Here is a 20,950-nt window from a genome sequence, read left to right on the forward strand (position 1 = left end):
GCGTGCATACCTACCCGACGTAAACATTAATACCGGTACGACATAGGTGGGTAAGGAGGAGGGGGGGGGGTGGTAAGGTTAATTCTTATAAGTGCATTTGGAAGGAATTAATTTAAAAAGTCAGTCCGGATACTGTATATAGTTATATATGTTGGTGGTCGGGGATTCGATTCTCTATGTATAGGTCGGCATAGCATTATGGTGGTGCAAAATACTGAAGGTTCTATTCAAAAAGTTAATTTGTTATATGATTAATTACGCCTAAATATAGGCAGACTATAATACAGACGTATATATATATAAATATTATATTGCAGTTACATAGACTATTATATTACATAAACGGAAATTACGATGTGTTTTCTCAAGTAAAATTTTAAACAAAAATTGAAGCAATATAATGTTTATCTTGTTTAAATATTTGTTTTTTTATTATTAAATTGTTTAATGTTCACATTTTGATAATAAATCTATTATATTTAACACTCATAAAAATGCTATACGCTACTAGGTGATTAAAGTACGCACGTTTATACATTTCAAATACAATTTAATATTGTTTACAGTCCACGAAGGAATTTAATTTCTAAGTATACCTTTATATAATATGGTAATTAAAAAAAACCTTTTTATGTTGTAGCCCTTTATATATAAAATATATTTCAAATTAAAAACTTTTTTTTCGAAAAAAACGGGTTTTAACACCTCAGGATGTCAGAGGGATTAAAACTTTATTTTTATTTTTGAATGACGAACTTTTTTTTTAATAATTTTTTTCTATCAAAGGTTTTTCCATACATATAGAAATCAAAAGGTGCCGAAGTGATTCACGAAGACATAAACATTTTTGAGTAGTTTTGTGCTTTGAAATTTCTTATTAGAAAGTTTGTCTAAAGAATCCACACGTGCTCTAACTGCGAATTTCGTATAAGACACATGATCCTGCAGGTGCAGTAGTAACAAGTTTTGCAACCCCAAAAATAGCATACGATTTATAGCTGGGATTCTAGGAATAACAATTTTTTTTAAATATTCATACATTTATAAAATTATATTTCGCATAGTATACTTTCGATATCACTGAATTATCATGCATTTTTTTTTTTCGTAAATTACATAAACAAAATATCACTGTACCATTAGTTGGCTTACGGTTTCATATTTTATTATTACAATCAATCGAACTCGGCATTTTCAATTAAGATCTGTAGTCAAAACTTACAGTGAAATGATCTACAAAATAAAATATGGATGCCTGCGGCACAAATGCAGCAGTGAGTGTGAGGCACGATATAACTAAATTAAAATCGAACACTGTAAATTGTAGTACTTACTTTTATATCCCTTCAGAATTTGGATCCGTCCGCATAATACCGTTGCGGGTACTTAACCTAACCTAACCTGACCCATTACGCGTGACCGTATACCACAGCACAGTATACACGCTGCACACGTCATGCAATACACTATACAGTACGCACACAACTCAGCTGTCTTGTACACACGCGTGTCTAATGTTTATTCTATATTTAATCGGACACAAGTGTGGCGCGATGCGCCTATATACGTATTCGAAACATGATGCATTATCTGTGCGACGATGACGACCACCGTGGTAGTGGTTGCATTTAAATAAGCTCATAAATATGCATATGATATGGTATTATTGTATATATACGCATATACACCGGATGTATAAAGGAGTGCGGCTAATTGTGTGCGCCCTTCGAGAGATCCACACGCTCACCTTTGTACTTATATAATGTACATATATATATATATATCAAACGAGCTGCAGCTAACGAAAATTCAAGTACTCCGGCGTACACGGCTTTTGTCCGTTGAAACGTGAAGCAAGCGTGCACATACGGTTTTGTGCTATACATATGGTAAGGGTTCGCGTTACACACTACAGGCTTCTTTATATACATGCACGGACGGGGTTATTATTACCCTTATGTCCGATATATATAAACAAAGAGCATGTGACATGAGACCACTTTTGTTTTGAATTTTTCCTTGTTGTTTATTTTCTTTATGCACCCCACTCGCGGCGGCGGCGGCGGCGGCGAGTAAATTGCAAAGGCTTCGATATACATATCATTTTTTTTTTTTTTCATAAAATAATACGTGAACACAAAAACTGCATAATGCATAATGCGCTCACACACACACATACTATAATAAAGTAATTACCCCATCCGCGCTGGCCCAACCCCCGATGAAAGCTCTCACACTCGGTCCCCTCCCCCACCCCCGAGGACTCAATCGCAGAGTAGATAATGCAAATATATATATTCTATACACTACGGGCTCTGTCTATACACACTATATTAATAACGCACTCGGAACAGTCTTATATATAGCAGGTATATAATATATATTATAAGAACCCCGAGGACTCGATTTAATTACCATTTGTCGAACAGCCATCTCTGGTTTTGCATTCGCTGCAGCGCCCATATACCTATATATTATATTTGGTGACGTCCTGCAGCGAGCTCATATTATTATATACGCATTATAATAATTACTCTCGTTGTAATATAGTATGCAATTTTAACAGATGCGCTCGTCGCACATCGTCCACAGGAATAAAAACTAAATCGAATACGAAGGGAATTTTTTTAAACTTCAATTTTCTTCTGCAGATTTAACACTGCAGTCAGCGTAAGATACATGACCAGCAATATATAGGTATACACGAGAAAAAATACGTTTTTTAAACTTACCAAACGATGAAAGGTTATGCTAGCCGTCCATCGTTTTTTATCGGTTCGTTACACTTTCAAGTACCTCTAGGTATTTTAAGCGTTAACCTGATAATCGTAAAGGTACAAATCTTATTTACATATGAAATCGTGATCAACAGATCATAGCATGTGTAGGCATGACCTAAATAATTGTCGTTCCGAATTTGAAGTATTGCAGTTGATTTTATATTTAGGATTGGTTGGTATGAGTCGTATGTATTTGTAAATTATGCACTTACCTTATATAAAGGCACCCAATTGGGGTACACCTTGCATGAAAACAGGAATTTCAAAATTAAAATCAATAGCAGAAACCTATAAGTGACTTAAAAGTTAAAAGATAATAACATTATTTTCGTATATGTTTGGTATATTATACATATATTTTTAATACTTTTAAAGTTTGAAGTGTTTCCGTTTATTTAACTAAATTTGTAGAAACATTGTACGGAGTTGTATTTATTCTACTGATTTAATACAAAAGTATTTTGTCGATGTACGCCGGCGATGGTCTATCGACTTCGTCATGTCAAAAAATTACTCACGACCTTTCCTCCGGCCCCGGGGAATTTTAATCCCGGCCGTCGGCTAACACTGTTAGCAGTTGCACTGCAATTACAACATGGACCGTTCGATATAAAATAATGTGTACCTATATAGGTACGCGAATGGCAACCGTCTCTCTCGGTATAATAATTAATTTGTGGTACCCACTGGCTACTGCCAAAGAACTTATATTACCAGACAAGCAACGAATGTATGGAAAGCGTAAACACATAGATGGCCATTTTTGTTTACTCGTTTACTCGATATAAATGGTAGTGTGGGGCATAGACATATATGCATGGCGTGGGACAGTATTGTAAGATAATACATAGATATAGATATTATTGTATTTTGTCGTCAAGACCACCTACATCACTGCGAAATGTTTTTACGCCGCTCGTTATGCTGCTGTTACCTCAAGCAGATAACCGTGGTCCATGGCTATACTACCTACCATGATTTCGAATTTCGATGTTAACAACAACAGTTATTTTTTATATTTCGTTCCCGCATTTATATACTCTCTTTCCATTTAATTTTTTCTCGCTCTCGCACTCTCGTATACGCATATGATGCACAGTGTGCACGCCATTTTAGCTTACAATCGAGAGCGTTCAGCTCTTCCGATATATACGTCCAGCAGAGAAATAATATGTAAGTACATACGAGGGTATTCTCGTGTTACACAACTGCAAGCGGCCACACAATTTATATATTAAAATAGTATATGCTTTCCAAAAGTGTTGGTACGCGAGCATATATGTGGTTTTTAGTCGTCGATATTTTTGAAAAATTCGCTTCTTTTGTTTTCTGCTCTTATAATACCGATATATCATATATATATACATAGGTATATATATATACATATGATACGCTCGGATGCATCTCAATATAATATGACGTTATGTATCACTACTATATATGATTAAAAACAAACCCGAGGCTTTCAATCTCATTATGATGGTATCACATCATTTATATACTCTATAATCTACGTATATCATGTGTTACTACACTCATTTTATTGGCGTCGGTAATTTGTTATGAGGTTAATCGACGGAGAGACGCGGCGGGCTGTATTACGTGAAAAATCTATATATTATCTGACGACTTAAGGTTGTATAATTTACTTAAAACAAATTACGCGCAACTCGAAAGCGCCCATCGTTAAATAATAATATCTTAAGTATTATAATTTATAATTGCTGCTTACGTGTGTGTACTATGTGTATCAAACGTGTGTACCTATATTCCGGGCCATGAAAAATTAAATTTAAATTTCCAATCGGCAATAATAAAATCGATTATAGTTTTTAGCTGCAGCAGCTGTTGCGTCTTTTTGTACGTACTTAGTACTACGTCCACCTGTACGTTTTTCTAGTCGGCGGAATAATAAGACTTCTAATTATGAAAAACGCTCATTTAGCATTTCGGGGAACCTGCTTGACTCTAAAAAAAAAACCAGTCATTTAATATTCCAATTATACGCGGTATAAAAAAATATGGCAAATCGTTTTTTATTTAAATTCAAACCCCGTGTGCTGTTCGTTGCTTTCCATTCGTGCCCAGTTTCGCGTGGTAGCTATATATTGTAAAAATAATATCTTATAAGTTATAACGTTATTGCAGGTCGAAGAGGTCGTTGAAAACTTACAATCTCAAAAACAAAACCGATAATATAATATAATAACGAAAAAAAACACACCCTTCGCCTTCGACGCGTTCACAATATACGAGTGATGTTATCGTCGATGTGCAGTTTATCAATGTCCTATAATACTCCTGTTTGGCGTGTGTGGTGTGTGGGTGGTTGGGGCAGTCGTGGTAGTGTTCGAACGGCGGCTATTAGTATCAATAATAATAATAATAATAATAATAAAACGACTTATCATAATATTATGTATGTAGAGGCATATGTTATGAGATATGCAATGCGCACGAGGGTAATATACGAGAAATAATATCATATTATATTAGGTAGTATATTACATTACCACATGTATACCGCGCGTTTACACGAAGCGACGATACTACGACGACCACGGTGCAGATGATGGAGGTGTGTATATATGTTATAACATACATTATACATATATATATATATATAGGTTCGAGGTATATGTACCTATGTAATGATATGTATACAGATGGGTATATATACTGAAACGACGGAATGGGACGCGAACGAGGCGTTTTTTTTCCATACGACTCGGACCTGATCGTGACCAGATCTGGCGGCACGCTGTGTCCGATAAATCTTTTTAATATATTACATATATATATTTATACACGCAGTATACGCTATATTATCGTACATATAAGTACACGTATACATGTATATATATATAATATTCTTATCCTTCTAACTTCGCCGCCACCACGGCTGTGCATTATTCAACGATGTGCCCCCGTCAACATATTGTAGTGTGTGCTTCGTAGGTTTAATATACAGGGTGAACCATTATACTTAACTTATTAAACGGCGTGCCAAATGCACTCGTACAAATGTTTTTTCNAATATAATATAATAACGAAAAAAAACACACCCTTCGCCTTCGACGCGTTCACAATATACGAGTGATGTTATCGTCGATGTGCAGTTTATCAATGTCCTATAATACTCCTGTTTGGCGTGTGTGGTGTGTGGGTGGTTGGGGCAGTCGTGGTAGTGTTCGAACGGCGGCTATTAGTATCAATAATAATAATAATAATAATAATAAAACGACTTATCATAATATTATGTATGTAGAGGCATATGTTATGAGATATGCAATGCGCACGAGGGTAATATACGAGAAATAATATCATATTATATTAGGTAGTATATTACATTACCACATGTATACCGCGCGTTTACACGAAGCGACGATACTACGACGACCACGGTGCAGATGATGGAGGTGTGTATATATGTTATAACATACATTATACATATATATATATATATAGGTTCGAGGTATATGTACCTATGTAATGATATGTATACAGATGGGTATATATACTGAAACGACGGAATGGGACGCGAACGAGGCGTTTTTTTTCCATACGACTCGGACCTGATCGTGACCAGATCTGGCGGCACGCTGTGTCCGATAAATCTTTTTAATATATTACATATATATATTTATACACGCAGTATACGCTATATTATCGTACATATAAGTACACGTATACATGTATATATATATAATATTCTTATCCTTCTAACTTCGCCGCCACCACGGCTGTGCATTATTCAACGATGTGCCCCCGTCAACATATTGTAGTGTGTGCTTCGTAGGTTTAATATACAGGGTGAACCATTATACTTAACTTATTAAACGGCGTGCCAAATGCACTCGTACAAATGTTTTTTATGTTGATTTTTGGGTTTTTAGAAAAAAATATGTTCAGGTATTAACAAATAATAGTATGGATACCTGGTCTTATTTGTAAGTTGTAAAGTTACATTAAAAAAAATGTAATTCTTACTGTTTTTGTTTTTGTTTATGAATTTTACACACCAAAGTACCTGTATTATAAATATTATGATTTATACAAAATGCATATGTATTGGAAAAAGTTATTTTTATTCAAAAGGATAGTTTTATCTTTGGGAGTGATGAAAAAATTGGATTTTTACTAAAATGTAGTGCAGTCGCCTATACTGTATAAAGTGAAAATAATATTGTCTGAATATTTTTAATTATTGAAAATTCCTAAGAAATTTTCGTGAGGAAATGAGTTGGGCAGAGTTGAATTCGAATAAAACTGATCGCTCTGTATATAATAGTGTATATACTCGTGTGCTTTGCGTCATAGGGTCATTAGACTTGTTGTAAGTCCGCTCGGCCAGCCCGTATTGTCGCAGCGACCGCGTTTTTTCGCAAAAGATGACCGCCCGTGATAAGACGCTCTGCCGCCGGCAAACGTTTTGCAGATCGAGGCGATCACAAGAAAATGTATACCTCCCTCTCGCTCCTCTTCCACTCTCTTGTTTTTCTCTCTTCTGTCCATTCGTTCTTAGCACTGTCGAGCCCCACCGCCACCGCGGCAACCATCGTACATTTCATATATGACGATTATCCCTAGGCGATGAGTTGGTGATGGGTGTGAGGGTGAAGTGGTTGTTCACGATTTTACTTAAACGGCGACGGCGGTACCCATACTACCTGTATGTAATATACATATTGTACGAAAATAATTCATGTCAGATACCACGCAACGTATTATAATATCTATGCATATACTTACGACTCAGAACAGGTGTCTATTAAAATATTATCAGCTACTATATCGTTTTATAAGATCGTTCCAGCTATAATATAATATATTCGTTTTTAAACTTCATCTATTTGCAATTTTGTTGTTTTCGCTAACCGGATCTCTGCGGTAATGCATATCTTGTTATTGTAACGTGGTAACTGTATTATTAATAACATAATATGATATTATGATGAATTATAATAATCCAAATTGGTTATATTCAGTGTACAATTCAATGTAGGTTCTCGCATATACATTGTATTGTTTTGGCAAATTATTATAATATACTAGTAACTAGTTATAATATATTAATATGATGACGTACACTGTTTAGTGTATATACCTATTATATCATGAGTACTGGCCATTATAATGTTATGAAATTTATTTTGTTTGATCACTGCTGCAGTATTTTAAAAATTTGTTTATCTATCCCCGAAAGTTGTATATTAAAAATTTGAATTTCTGCAGTATACATTATTTTAATTTAGATCGTTAGATCTAAAAAAAATATGTAACTATTTTAATTAAAAATCTTAAGGCCATTTCTCATAAACTATAATAAGTAGGTTATACCTATAATAGTAGGTATACTGTACAACAAAAACATATTTATTTATTTTTATTTACGTATTTATTCAACTATTTTTATAATTTTAATTTAAATCACCATAATATCATTTAAATAAAACAAATATATTATCAAAAATATTTTTATTTGATCATTTTTGCATCGAAATTACAGTTTAAATATTAGGGATGGAGATGATCTGAAATTAAATTTTTATACTGCAAAATATCAACAATATTTAAATATTTCATCGTGACATTTTTTATATAAAAATGCAATAATAATTTTAAATTTATGGAATTAGTTTTTATGCTAAATACCAAAATATATTGGATAACAAAAAAATATAAAACGTTTATATTAATGACTTGTGTTACCATTGTTTTAATCGGTTGATCAATTAATTCCACAGATGCGAGACATAATATTATATACCCGCCCCATCTATCATATTCTATTGTTCCCGTTTTGATATTATATTATGTGCGTATATATATATATAATATATATATAGTCGTTTCACATCTTCAACTATTACGTTTTTTCAGCATTTTTCTTTCGGTTTTCATCATCTTTCCCCTCTTTTTTTTACCATAATTCACAACAGCAATCGTCATGAAAAAAAACCAACTCAGTTGGTCGGCGGAATTATAATTCTCATGTTTTAACATTTATAAGTATATATTTTTCTCCGGGGACTGATGCAGAGTCCCGCGATATAATAACATGCATAAATACACCACACTCGCATAATATTTGAACAATGAGGATTAAAACACCGAACGGACAGATATCTGATATTCTGATATATTCTATTGTACCTAAATAGAATAAGTCGAACAACAGAACAAACAATAATAACGCGACACTGCACGCGTATACAGTACACTCAATGATTATACACAAATATATCGTAATACCTGTGTTCTATACGAACCAACGTCTGTCTATATATTCGTTATATATGTAACAATAACTTTGAATTTGTAATTTTTCTAAAATAAATTAGATGTTGGAAAGTATATATATGATTTAATGTACTACATGCGTAATTGGTCGTATTTATTCTAGTTATTATTATGTGATATTATAATTTATAGGTAATTATTATTGCAGTGTACAGACTACAGGTACCTCGTGCTTTGACATCATCGTAATGCCATAAAGTCGGTATTGGCTTTTATTATATATACCTGGGTATACAGTAGAATATACGCGCCCCCCTACACACACACGCCGAACCGTATGTCGGGTAATTTTTCTCTGGGAAAAAACAATCGATAACTTACAATTCGTTTGATTGCGGTAGCGGCGGTGGCAGGACGCACTTAGATCGAGACTTTCACTGTATGTATACTGCAGGGTGTACCTACATAGATATAATGGATGTGTTCGAGGAGGGCTCGCAGCGTAAAACTTATATATTTATTCTTTTTTTATGGGGTGCGATATATACTCACACACAGTACACGCACACACATGTTGTTCTACCTATGTACACTCTTCGCAAGAATTTTCTTTGGCTCTTGATGAGCAACTATATATATATATTTATATTACACGTAAAGAATAAACGCTTACTATACAGACATATAGTAATCCGCCGCAAAGTTGCCCTCTGCTGTGCGTCCTTATCGGATTCCAGTCGCGACTCGTAAACGGATTTTTCTCGTTTGCCAGTTTATTGACGATGGACCGATTGGCCGTCGTCGAATCGCTGTAATTCCGTTACAATAAAATGGATAATGTCTGTCCAACGACCTACGATTATGTACTTAACTAGTTTTGTCTCCTTCTATTTTTATCTTCGAGGCAACCGAGGTAGAGATAATTTGCGGTTTTTTTTTATATATTTAAGTGTTACTATATAGACATAATCTTTCCTTCTAATCTATCGCATAGGTGATGCACATTTGGAAAATACTCATCATATGCTTTTGACGGACCAAATAGATCTAGTGTAAAAATAGTTTGATATTCAAGTTGTATCTTCTCGAATAGGTATATACGCAGTAAATACTATATAATAGATGATATATAATATTATGATACAATAATACATAATTATGTAGAATGAAAATATTTGTATAATGCACTCTATTAAATATTATATGTATGACAGTGTTAAATGAATACAAAACGACAAAACTTACAAGTTTTAATGTATTTAAATCTGTTTTATTCTAATTAATTCTTCAAATCAACACCAAAATAATAATATGACATATACAACGATGGGAAACTTATGTTTAAAATTTGAATTAAGTTAATATTAAATTAGAACTTATAATATTATGTTATACTCTGCACGCTCGTATATTATAACATCATATCTTACTCATTTATAAAAAGAGAATAGGTATACAATATACATCGTACACTTCAGTTCATTTCTTTGTGCATATTTATTGTGACAGACATTTTCTTTTTAAAGAATAATATACTATGATATTTTAAAGATACCTATAAATTATATAATTTAATATTATTATCATATTATTATAGGAGGTCCATTATCCATTTGGAGTAAATATTCTCGAGAACCGAGCAGTTTATAATAATCTTCGCCGTTTATCTTAAATGCAGTTGACAGATGGGTGAAAATCTTACGTTAACATAATATTTTGAAGGCGATGATAATATATTCTCTAAACCGTTTTAAAATTCTATTTTCCTATACTGAACGTACCGCGGCCCCTACGGGTGACATGCACCACACACGAATACCCATTACGATATTGTGTATACATGGTATACGGTATACCTCCACAAACACACATCGGTGACTGCAATACAAATATAACCAAAGCAGCGTAAAAAAATTGTGAAAATTACGTATATAATATATAATATATTATATTTATTATATTGTATTTATGTGTATACGAGCGTTATGCCGCGAGTATTACGATTCGGTGAGTATAATGCAATATGTGTGAGATTTCTGAAAATATTCTTTGGCATATATTATATACTATCATTTATCATGGGTGGTATGCACAACTGCACAAGCGTTTATATTACTTAATAATAATATTATATTTATAACATAGCTATATAATAAATAATAAAATATGTTTTTTAAGGGGTCAAACGGTTTTCATTATTATTGTAAATGTGCTCAACTATAATATGACTGTATATAATATAAATATAATGTTTTTAAATTATGTATATTTTAATATGATTTGCTTCTCGAGTATATATTGTGGTGTGTGGCGCCGAAACCGCCAATAAAAAAATAAAAAATAAATAAAATTAAACCATTAATATGGCCGGCGAAAATATGAGTATTACCTGTGGGTTTTAATTATTATAAATTAAATTATAATAATAATACAAAGATGTAATTATATTATATTTTATTACGATCGCTGACACGAAATTTTGGACTTAACAAGTCTTGCTGTGTGTGCCCATACATAATATAAATTCGATCTCGTTATTGCGCAGGGTATAGTAATTATTATATTTGACAAAAAACAACATATAAATGTTCATTTTATTGTGTAGCACCATGCACTTCGATATTATAATATTCTATACATCCCTAGAAAATAATTAAACACAGTTTATATTAATTTATATTGTTGAATTTATAAAAAAAAGTAGCTACCAACTAATAGAATATTTGAAGTTTTCAAAAAAAATGTATAATACCTTCCTTACATTACTTAGTTTGTTATCCTATTGTATATATTTAGAGTAGTATATTATACATAGTTTTTATTCATAAGGTAACAGAAATTTAATAATACATAATTATATATATATATATGTCTATATGTATCAAAAAACATGTATTCGATGTTATGCTAAACATAGGTTTTTCAAATTGTATTGTTTTTGCAAAATAAGTACCTAAATTCCTACTAAATGTTGAGCATCACGTTATATTAATAGAACACAAAAATATTAAAATATAACTACCAACCCTTATATTTAACACATGTCACTTGAAAGTTGAAAGTGCAAGTAACTTAAAAATTGAACGGTATATGGTTGGGGGCTTAGTGCATGGCTTTCTCGGGGTTCTTAAATGGAGGGGCGTAGAAAAATTGATTACAATGTTAGCCGTGTGGTCGCAACCCACAATTATAACAATAGAACTTTAAATGTATACATGAAAATGTTTTCTCAAGAGTCGACTTATCGACACTGGTATATAGTGGTATACCGAATAAAATATCAAATAATTGATAAATGATAAATATACCGACGGGGAGAATTGAATTAATTTGCTTTCAGTTTTGCCTGCCATAATCCCGTTCAGCAAAAACGGTTTGAATAGGTATCTGTGTCAATAAAAAATACTAAAATGTAACAAGTTTTTATACGTTTAATGCTCGGCTCCAATATTAAACGTATACCTGTTATTCGGGATTATGAAAAACGGCCCATGGGGGGATTCATCCCCTATACATGCTCCCCCCCTTGAGAACGCTCACTGGTCGGGGGGGGGGGGTACAGTTAAGCGGGTATATTATTTTTTCCGATGCATGTACACACACACACACACACACACACACACACATGTATACAGACTTATATAATAAAACACACATTATATAAGTGTACTGTATGGGTATGTGACGATTGAGTTCGCACAAGCACTTCAGACAGTCCTCGAATACCGTTCTGGTCCTTTCCCATCGCCCCGTACGGTCCGTGTAGCGTTAAAGGTCGTCACACTCATATATAGCCATATAGGTATATGCACTTTATGCATATGGTACTATATTATTATACTACATAATATAATAACGTCTTCTGCTTTTTATTTTTCACCGCAACAAGACGTCATCATATCTGCACGAAGACCATGATATAATATACAAACATGCCCCCAGAGTAGTATTGCAGTGTAATATTCATATAATATATGATAAAATATAATATATGTAGGTACCTATAATACAACATACGAGTGTATAGTATATATATATAAATGATATGACGTATTATTGATATATATATATACTATAATAATCGGAATAAATCTCTCCCTCGACAGGAAAAATATGACGAAACCTTTCTTAGACGCATACACTGGCATTATTATATAACAATGCGTCCAGATTATTATAGTTTTCCTTTTCGTCCGTCCGGATCGGCGTTTCCGGCATTCGTGAAAAATAATCTTATATAGCCGGCACCGTTAGATATATATATAATACATGTATATGCGTAAAAATACACCCCCGCTATTAAATGTAACTATATATGTGTATAATGTTATACGGTGCACGTGTGTGTAGTCGTTATTAAAGGTATAGTCTTTCTTTATTGTGGATGTATCAACCGAATCGACATGTAGTCCGGTTTAGATACGCACCTATATACCGGTACACCCATTCTTATATATTTTGACGATTCGACTAGAAATTGATTCCAGTAGGGTTTGCGTCTTATAACGATATTATACACACACCACCCCGTTTCGGATAGTACGGATATTTTTTTTTATTGTAAACAAAAACTTAAATTTGTCGAGAAAAAACCTTACTCCAAAGCAGTTTTTACCGGAATCTATTCTAATAATATAAGTACATAACACTTACAATACACATCCATTTATATTTTATAACAACTTGAGATAGGTATTGTAGGCATCGTCGAAAAGTCAAGACTTTATTAAAAAATCGTTTGAAGCAAATTAAATTTATTGCATGTTATAATACGTTGTGACAAATCATAATATTATTCTTGTTTAGATCCATCCTTATTTATTTATTTATTTTTATTTTTACAGACAATGGCACCCAAAATCATGTTGCTGATCACCTTGTCGGTTGCGTCCGCCGTGCTAGTCTCCGCCGCTTCCCCGCCGTTCGTAAGTACATATTATATATATATATTTGATGTATATAATATATAATATACATTATACATTATTATACACCGTTTAGACATAATAAAAACCATCCGTCTGTCAAAAAAAAAATCTATATTTTACAAACACGCACCACGGGGGAATCTCATTTAAATTTTAATTGCCTCAGAGGCGACCGACTAATAACAATTATTATTATTATTATTATTAATACCTCCATTGCGGCGGCATATAGTTCGTCACGTTTCCCAGGCGGACCTCCTATATTTCTCGACGTTATATTATTTTCTATATATGCGTTTAATTAATCGTAATTCATAATTTATGTATAGGTATGCATCTGTATACCTATATATAAGCGTATATTTAATATTTTAATAATATATATATACGTACGCACTATATATAATAAATGCGTATATATATGTTTATACATTATGCTATATGTGTAATAGAAAAATAATGATCGTCGGCTACTGTTGTGTTATGCGATATATATTATATTATATAATATGAAGTGCCGCGGCTGTAAAAACGCAGACGGAATTGTATATACGTAATATATAGGGTACCGGTTTCCCGGATAATACGCTCGGTGAAAAAACGAAATAAAATAACGATTCGCTGAAAACGACGACGGAACCGTAAAATATTGGACCGGCCGTTATATTATTATTATTACTATTATCATAACATATAATATTATTACATTATGACGTACACGTGTTCGCCTCGAAGACCGGATCACGTTTTGGAATGCACTTTATATTATAAAATAATATAATATTGGCCGCCGTCGGGTGTGAATTTGACATTGAATACCATTAGGTTTGCCGGCGGTGTGTAGTGAGTACCTACCTCTATGTATACATTTAAAAACATATACATATATATATATATATGCCGTGTACGTGTAGCGGTGGTGAAGTAAGTATATATAGCGGGGGGAGTAACTCTTATGAGAATAATAAAATTCTATAATTTCGACATTAAAACGCATTAAATTATTATGTATCTCAATAAAAAATTAACTCGAACCCATCTTACCTAGTCCATGTGTAGAAGAGGACTGAAATTTCATAGTGTCATTAATACGATTATACGCGAGCACGTTAACACATCTTAAAAGCCATCCGTGCCGGCGCAAAGGGAACATCGTGACGACGCCAGTGTTGTATTACTGTAAGCAATTTTAATAAAATCTTAACTTTCCAATAAATCTTTTGATTTTTATTCAAAATTTAAATACATAGTAGTTACGTGTTGGTATATCAATGAAATACTTGGAATGTACATGGTGTATAAAAAACTCCGTATATAGACTGCACCATGATACAGTAATAATATGTAAAAAATAATATAATAATAATATGTATTATATTATATTTTGATGGTTAATGAATTGTGAAAATCTAAAAACGAATTGATGTCAAAGGAAATTTGAAACTTTTATTACTACCTACTTTAAAGTATGTTTAAAGCCCTCTTAATCGATTCTTTTTTAATTTTTATTTCATATGGTTGCTTTTTCTGCTATATTACTTGAAGTTCCTTAATAGTTAACTTAATGTATACACCTGTTAGTTGTTACCTACCTATTTCCATGTGTCAAGCGTATGACACACTTGAATTAATATCAAAAAATACCTTCAACTTGAGGTTTTAAAATTGTGTGTGTACCAAAGTTATTGTGTTACCTATATTATAGTAATTATTATACGAGAAAAGCGAATTTGTTCAACAAAAAAAAAAGTAATGGGAAAAAATATAATTTAACAATATGGTTGGTTATATTATTAGGTATATGTGATGAAATAAACTATAACGTACCAAAACGTAATAAATAACTTTTTACTTAGAACATAATCCATTATACATACTTGTATAGCTAGGTTTATAGTGTAGCCTTGAATGTATACGAGAATGTTATTTAAAGTCATGAAAAGCAGCTCCTTTTTTCATTCGTACTTATAAAGATTTTCTCATTGGATATATAATATTATCTTCTCCAAACTATACGTCGAAATACTAACCATACAGGTACTATAATGCTACGTACCTACTGAATATGTCTAAGTACGTCATGTGTGTGTGTATATATATATGTATTGTATGTACACATGTATGTATGTATGTATTATACGATCAGTCATATTGCAGTTGTATATGTCCTAAAAGCTATATTATATCTAGGTGACCTTTCGCATCTGTGTATATTCACACAGTATAATATTATTGTAATAAATAATAAATGACTGTATGATAATGCTTAAAAATTAAAACGCACTGTAATAACACAATACGATTGTATCCATGTATTAGATATACCATTATACAGTTAAAAGGTCGTTTTATTTTACTATTTATTTCCGTGACAGAACAATTTATTTCGATCCACTCTCCGCGTGTAAAATGTAGTAACTTCTTTACTACTTATAGCGGATGTTGAATAATTTATGTGAGACGCCGAAGCTACAATAGTATTAGGTGTACCTACCTGCGTATAATATGTATAGTATTTTATAATATTATAAAAAGCAAAGCGCCTTCCGAAACTAACAAGGTGGGCCTTGTTAATGGATTTTTCTTGCAATTATATAATGGAGTGTAATACAAGAATATCAATTAAGAACCGCGCCGTGAACTGGTATAATTTTTTCGATACATATGTATATTTAGGTATATATTATGAAATGTGTTATAATATTATAATGTAGTAGGTAGGTACGTATTTTAAAATTTAACGCACGTGGTACTTATATAATATTCATAATAATATAGCGGTAAGACTTTTCGTCGAACATTCTGATTTTGGCACGCTGCAAATCCGTTGACGAGTCTCCGCCATTTATAAACGGACCGCGAACGTATACGTGAAGATATTATTAATAATAATTGATGTACGCGATGCGACTTTTGACGGTCTCCTCGCCGCGAAGCCATGTAAATATTATAATATTGTGTTATACGAACGTTTAAAGGCATTCTACGAGATTAATTTATGGTCACGGGTGTGGTTTTTACCAGAGACCACCGTTGGCGCCAATGGTATACACACTATACAAGCACTACACAGTACACCGCAACGAACGTACGAACTAAAGAACAAAACGGTTACACGAAGTGGTTTTTTCGTAGCCGACCAGCATCGATCGAGATGCAGTGTTTTATTTTATAATCTCGTGTGGTTTGGCCGTTTGGATTTCATCGTATCTCGAGTATATACATGTCACATGGTAGTATGTACATATATAAGGTCAATACTCTGGAGAGGCGCACTTTACGAGTGTATATAACATATAGGCATAAAAGTGTAGTAGAAAGTACATTTTTTCCGATTTGACTTGGTCTACAAAAACAAAACATTAGTATAACTTCTTGAATGTACACTAGTATATATCATATATCGATCTACGATGAAAATATATCGGACAGGGGCGAGTAGAATCACCGCCTCGGCTGACAGAAAAAAACGGAAATGAAAACGTGTCGAAACGATTACCCACCACGTCTCTCCCTGCACATGGCCACTCTATGCTGTATATAATATAGTATTGCTGACGTGTTCACAAGTCACTACTATACTACTACGTCGGTGCAGTGCACGAATATGAGGTGTCAACGAGACGGTATGAAACCAAACTTGTATAGGTATACCGTAAACACGTTATTCCGTCTCGAGTTTCTTGGCCGGAAACGCGAGAGCGATCCAATCGATATATCTCATAAACGGACGACGGTTTTACCATCCCTTATTCTGGAGAGCCACCTCGGGAGACATACCCGCAAGCTGCGCCGATGACCGGAGGACGCTGCTCGTGTAATGGTCCGGAAACGTTGACTGACGGGGATGTCACGGTCGAAAAAGTGCATAAAAAAGCCGAATGAAAGAGTCGAGAATATAAGTGCGTGATTTACTAATAGCTCAGTGGGGCCGCGAAGGTGATCCAACCGCGTAACCGCACCCTCTCGTCTCACCGAAGGGTGAAGACGATTCGAGAACCTATCAATTTTTTATTTCCACATTAATAATATACAGATAAAAAAACTACCTAATAACAATAAAGATGTTTATCTGCTCAGAGTGCATAGCGAGTGCATATTATTTCTCCGTCGTTTGTACATAATGCGATTGACAAATGCGCATCTTGATAACGCGCGGTGATAACAATATACGTTTTGAAGCATTTGAACGAGTTTTTTTTGTCTTTAAACGTTTTACGCGTTTTCGTAAAAAAACGAGTATCACCGTGACTTGTTTTTCATTACGATGACATCATATACTTATACTCTAACGTCTCTAACTATTTCGAGATACAACAACGGTGGTTAGGTTTATTATTAATAATAATGCACTCGCGTAGGATTTCAGTGTAAACATATCTGGATTTTAATCCAACGGCCGGGCCCGATGTGACTATACATGTATACTCCAGCTGCGTCAGTCCGTAGCCGCGAGTTTACGGGAGGGTTACATTAGACAGGTACCTAACATTATGTTTTAAGAGAAAATTATCCCCTGCAACATTGCGTTCTCAAAAGTCATTATTTTATATACCGATGATGGCAGTAAAAAACGAAATAAACTATTACAGACGAGCGACTCGCTCTATATACTATACACAGTCTATATAGGTATCGTCGGTGCCCAAATAGTACCTACGCGTATATATCAATCGATTATTGGGTGTAACGACTTATGGTCGTCGTCGTTGTGTTGTAATGTTCTCGTGGTCGGTGGGTTTCAATAACTCGTGAAAATAATAATATTATAATACCTGCACAACGCCTAAAGACAAATGTAATAAGTTATAAACCACGTATATATAATATTATGGTACAGCCGAATGCCACGCCAGTTTAATACCAGAAATCACTATGTGCCTGTGCTACGATATCATTGAACGACACGCTCTGCGCCGCCTTATTATATAGCCGGAATCATCGACGATAAATAATAGAAATATTCGTATACGATGTGTGTACGCGCTGCATATTATGTAGGCATAATAATTATTCACGAAATTAAAATTAATAATTCTAGGTGGTATTTCATTTTTATTTTCATCTATTAAATATTAATTACACTCGTGATCGTCTTGTACGATCAGAGACCGCAATCGACAAATATACGAATATAAATAATATAATATAGTATGCCTGATTTATACTTATGTACAGCTGCACATACGTGTCCTGCAGTTTTAATTATGATGAGTGACGATTTGTTTCATAAAATAATTTTTGTTTTAATAAACATTTTTTTTTTGTTTTGCACATTGTTTTAGTATAGGTACTAAAGGTACTTATATAAATATGAATGTCATTAATCATAACCGTACGGTGACTGTAAATAATATGTCGTTATAAGACGTACCTATCTAAAGCTATAACATCGTGAAAATATTATCTGAGAAAAAAACTCATCATCACGGGAAACGAAATATTTCGAAAACACGACTATATGTATGTAGCTTTAGTAACTTAATTGAAAATAGTAGGAGTTTAAACTTTTAAGACATAGTATTAGAATACCTAATTTTGATTTTTGTTTTGAATCTCAATATCAACAAATATTGTAATGGATATCTCTTAAATAATTGTAATTTTTACTATACATTTCTTTTTTGTTTAATAATAGTTTAAAGTATATATCATAATATTATCTATACTTGTTACATATTTGAAGTGTTTAAATATTTAAAATTAATAATTTGTCTCATTTTAACTTAGCGATAAAATGTTAGAGTTTCAGATATCGATTATAAAAATAACTTTAAATGTAAACGATTTTAATTCCGATGAACTAAATAGTATGTTAGACTTCCGGTGGTATTATTATTATATATTACTTGGAAATTACAATTATTTTACTATTTTTAAAGTAAAAATTAATGAATTAAATTGTTAATTACCTCATGATGGTATAACCTTAATTATTATTTACTATCTTACCTCTAATTTGCTTAAAATCGGCCGGGAGTAATTAAAACTAAAACGTGCCTGAAGAGGTTCATTCATTTGTTATAACTTATAACTTATAATTAATAATTATTGCGCTTTATATTCAGTAGGAAGAAACCTTGCAATCAGTTTGTGAATTGTGTTTCAGATACATTGGCTATACTGTAGTCCCAAGTGCTCCAATTATTTTATTATAATATTATGTAATATTGCGTAAATCATCTTTTTATATATATAGGTGAATATTATAAGTATATTCCTGTACGTAGTATCTCCTTACGTATATACTTATATACTTATATATAGCTGCAGTTTGATGCTCCGAACATTTTTTAGTATTACAATATTAATATATACACTTGTAAAAACGTTGATCTCCGTTCAGATTATACTTCAGAGGAAGAGATTCCGCAATTGTATTCTATAAACGCGCGCATACCCTCAAAAACCACTAAGAGGTTGTGAACTGAAAAAAAAAATCGAAATGAATCGAGATGAAATATCGTTGTGATCTCTTACAATGAAAACATAATATCACTTGTGTTGTAACTACAGTAGTCGCTGCTATCTCGGCGGAAAAAATACCCCCCATATTGTTGTTGCAAAACCAAGAGATTTAACATTGCTTTCGGTTTTGAATTTTTTTCCGTAAAACTTATTATACATTATACATATATTATACCTAATATGATATAGATATCTACGCGCGACTCTTAACGTTCATCGCATCGAGTCCCCCGACCCCGTTCGTCTTCACAATCATTGACGTTTTTTTAAGAAAACGCGAGAACATGATATAATATTATATACTTCATACGAACACCACGATATGAACGATAATGCTAATAATAGTCTTGTTGGTGACACGCGTTTTTCGAGTTTATTATTTTCGTCTCTCGAACATCCGTCGCGGGAGCGATATATAATGCAGTTGTAGCAAGAGAAAATAACAACGATAATAATGATGATAAATGATAATAATAATAATAATCGATCGGTATATAGAATTTAAGACGCGGACACGTCGCCAATGGGTAT

The 20,950-nt window shown here is 33.0% G+C and overlaps 1 protein-coding gene across 1 annotated transcript in view; it reads left to right on the forward strand.

Moving 5' to 3' along the window:
* LOC111034986 (superoxide dismutase [Cu-Zn] 1-like) overlaps positions 1-20,950 on the forward strand; it is an 85,146-nt gene that overhangs the window by 22,246 nt on the left and 41,950 nt on the right. Inside the window, exon 2 of the mRNA XM_022316450.1 lies at positions 13,868-13,948. Coding sequence (XP_022172142.1) covers positions 13,871-13,948 — 78 coding nt within the window. The 5' untranslated portion in view covers positions 13,868-13,870. The remainder of the gene's footprint in view (positions 1-13,867; positions 13,949-20,950) is intronic.

The sequence above is a fragment of the Myzus persicae genome, unplaced genomic scaffold (genome assembly GCF_001856785.1).
Source record: "Myzus persicae strain clone G006 unplaced genomic scaffold, MPER_G0061.0, whole genome shotgun sequence".
In the NCBI taxonomy this organism is placed as follows: domain Eukaryota; kingdom Metazoa; phylum Arthropoda; class Insecta; order Hemiptera; family Aphididae; genus Myzus; species Myzus persicae.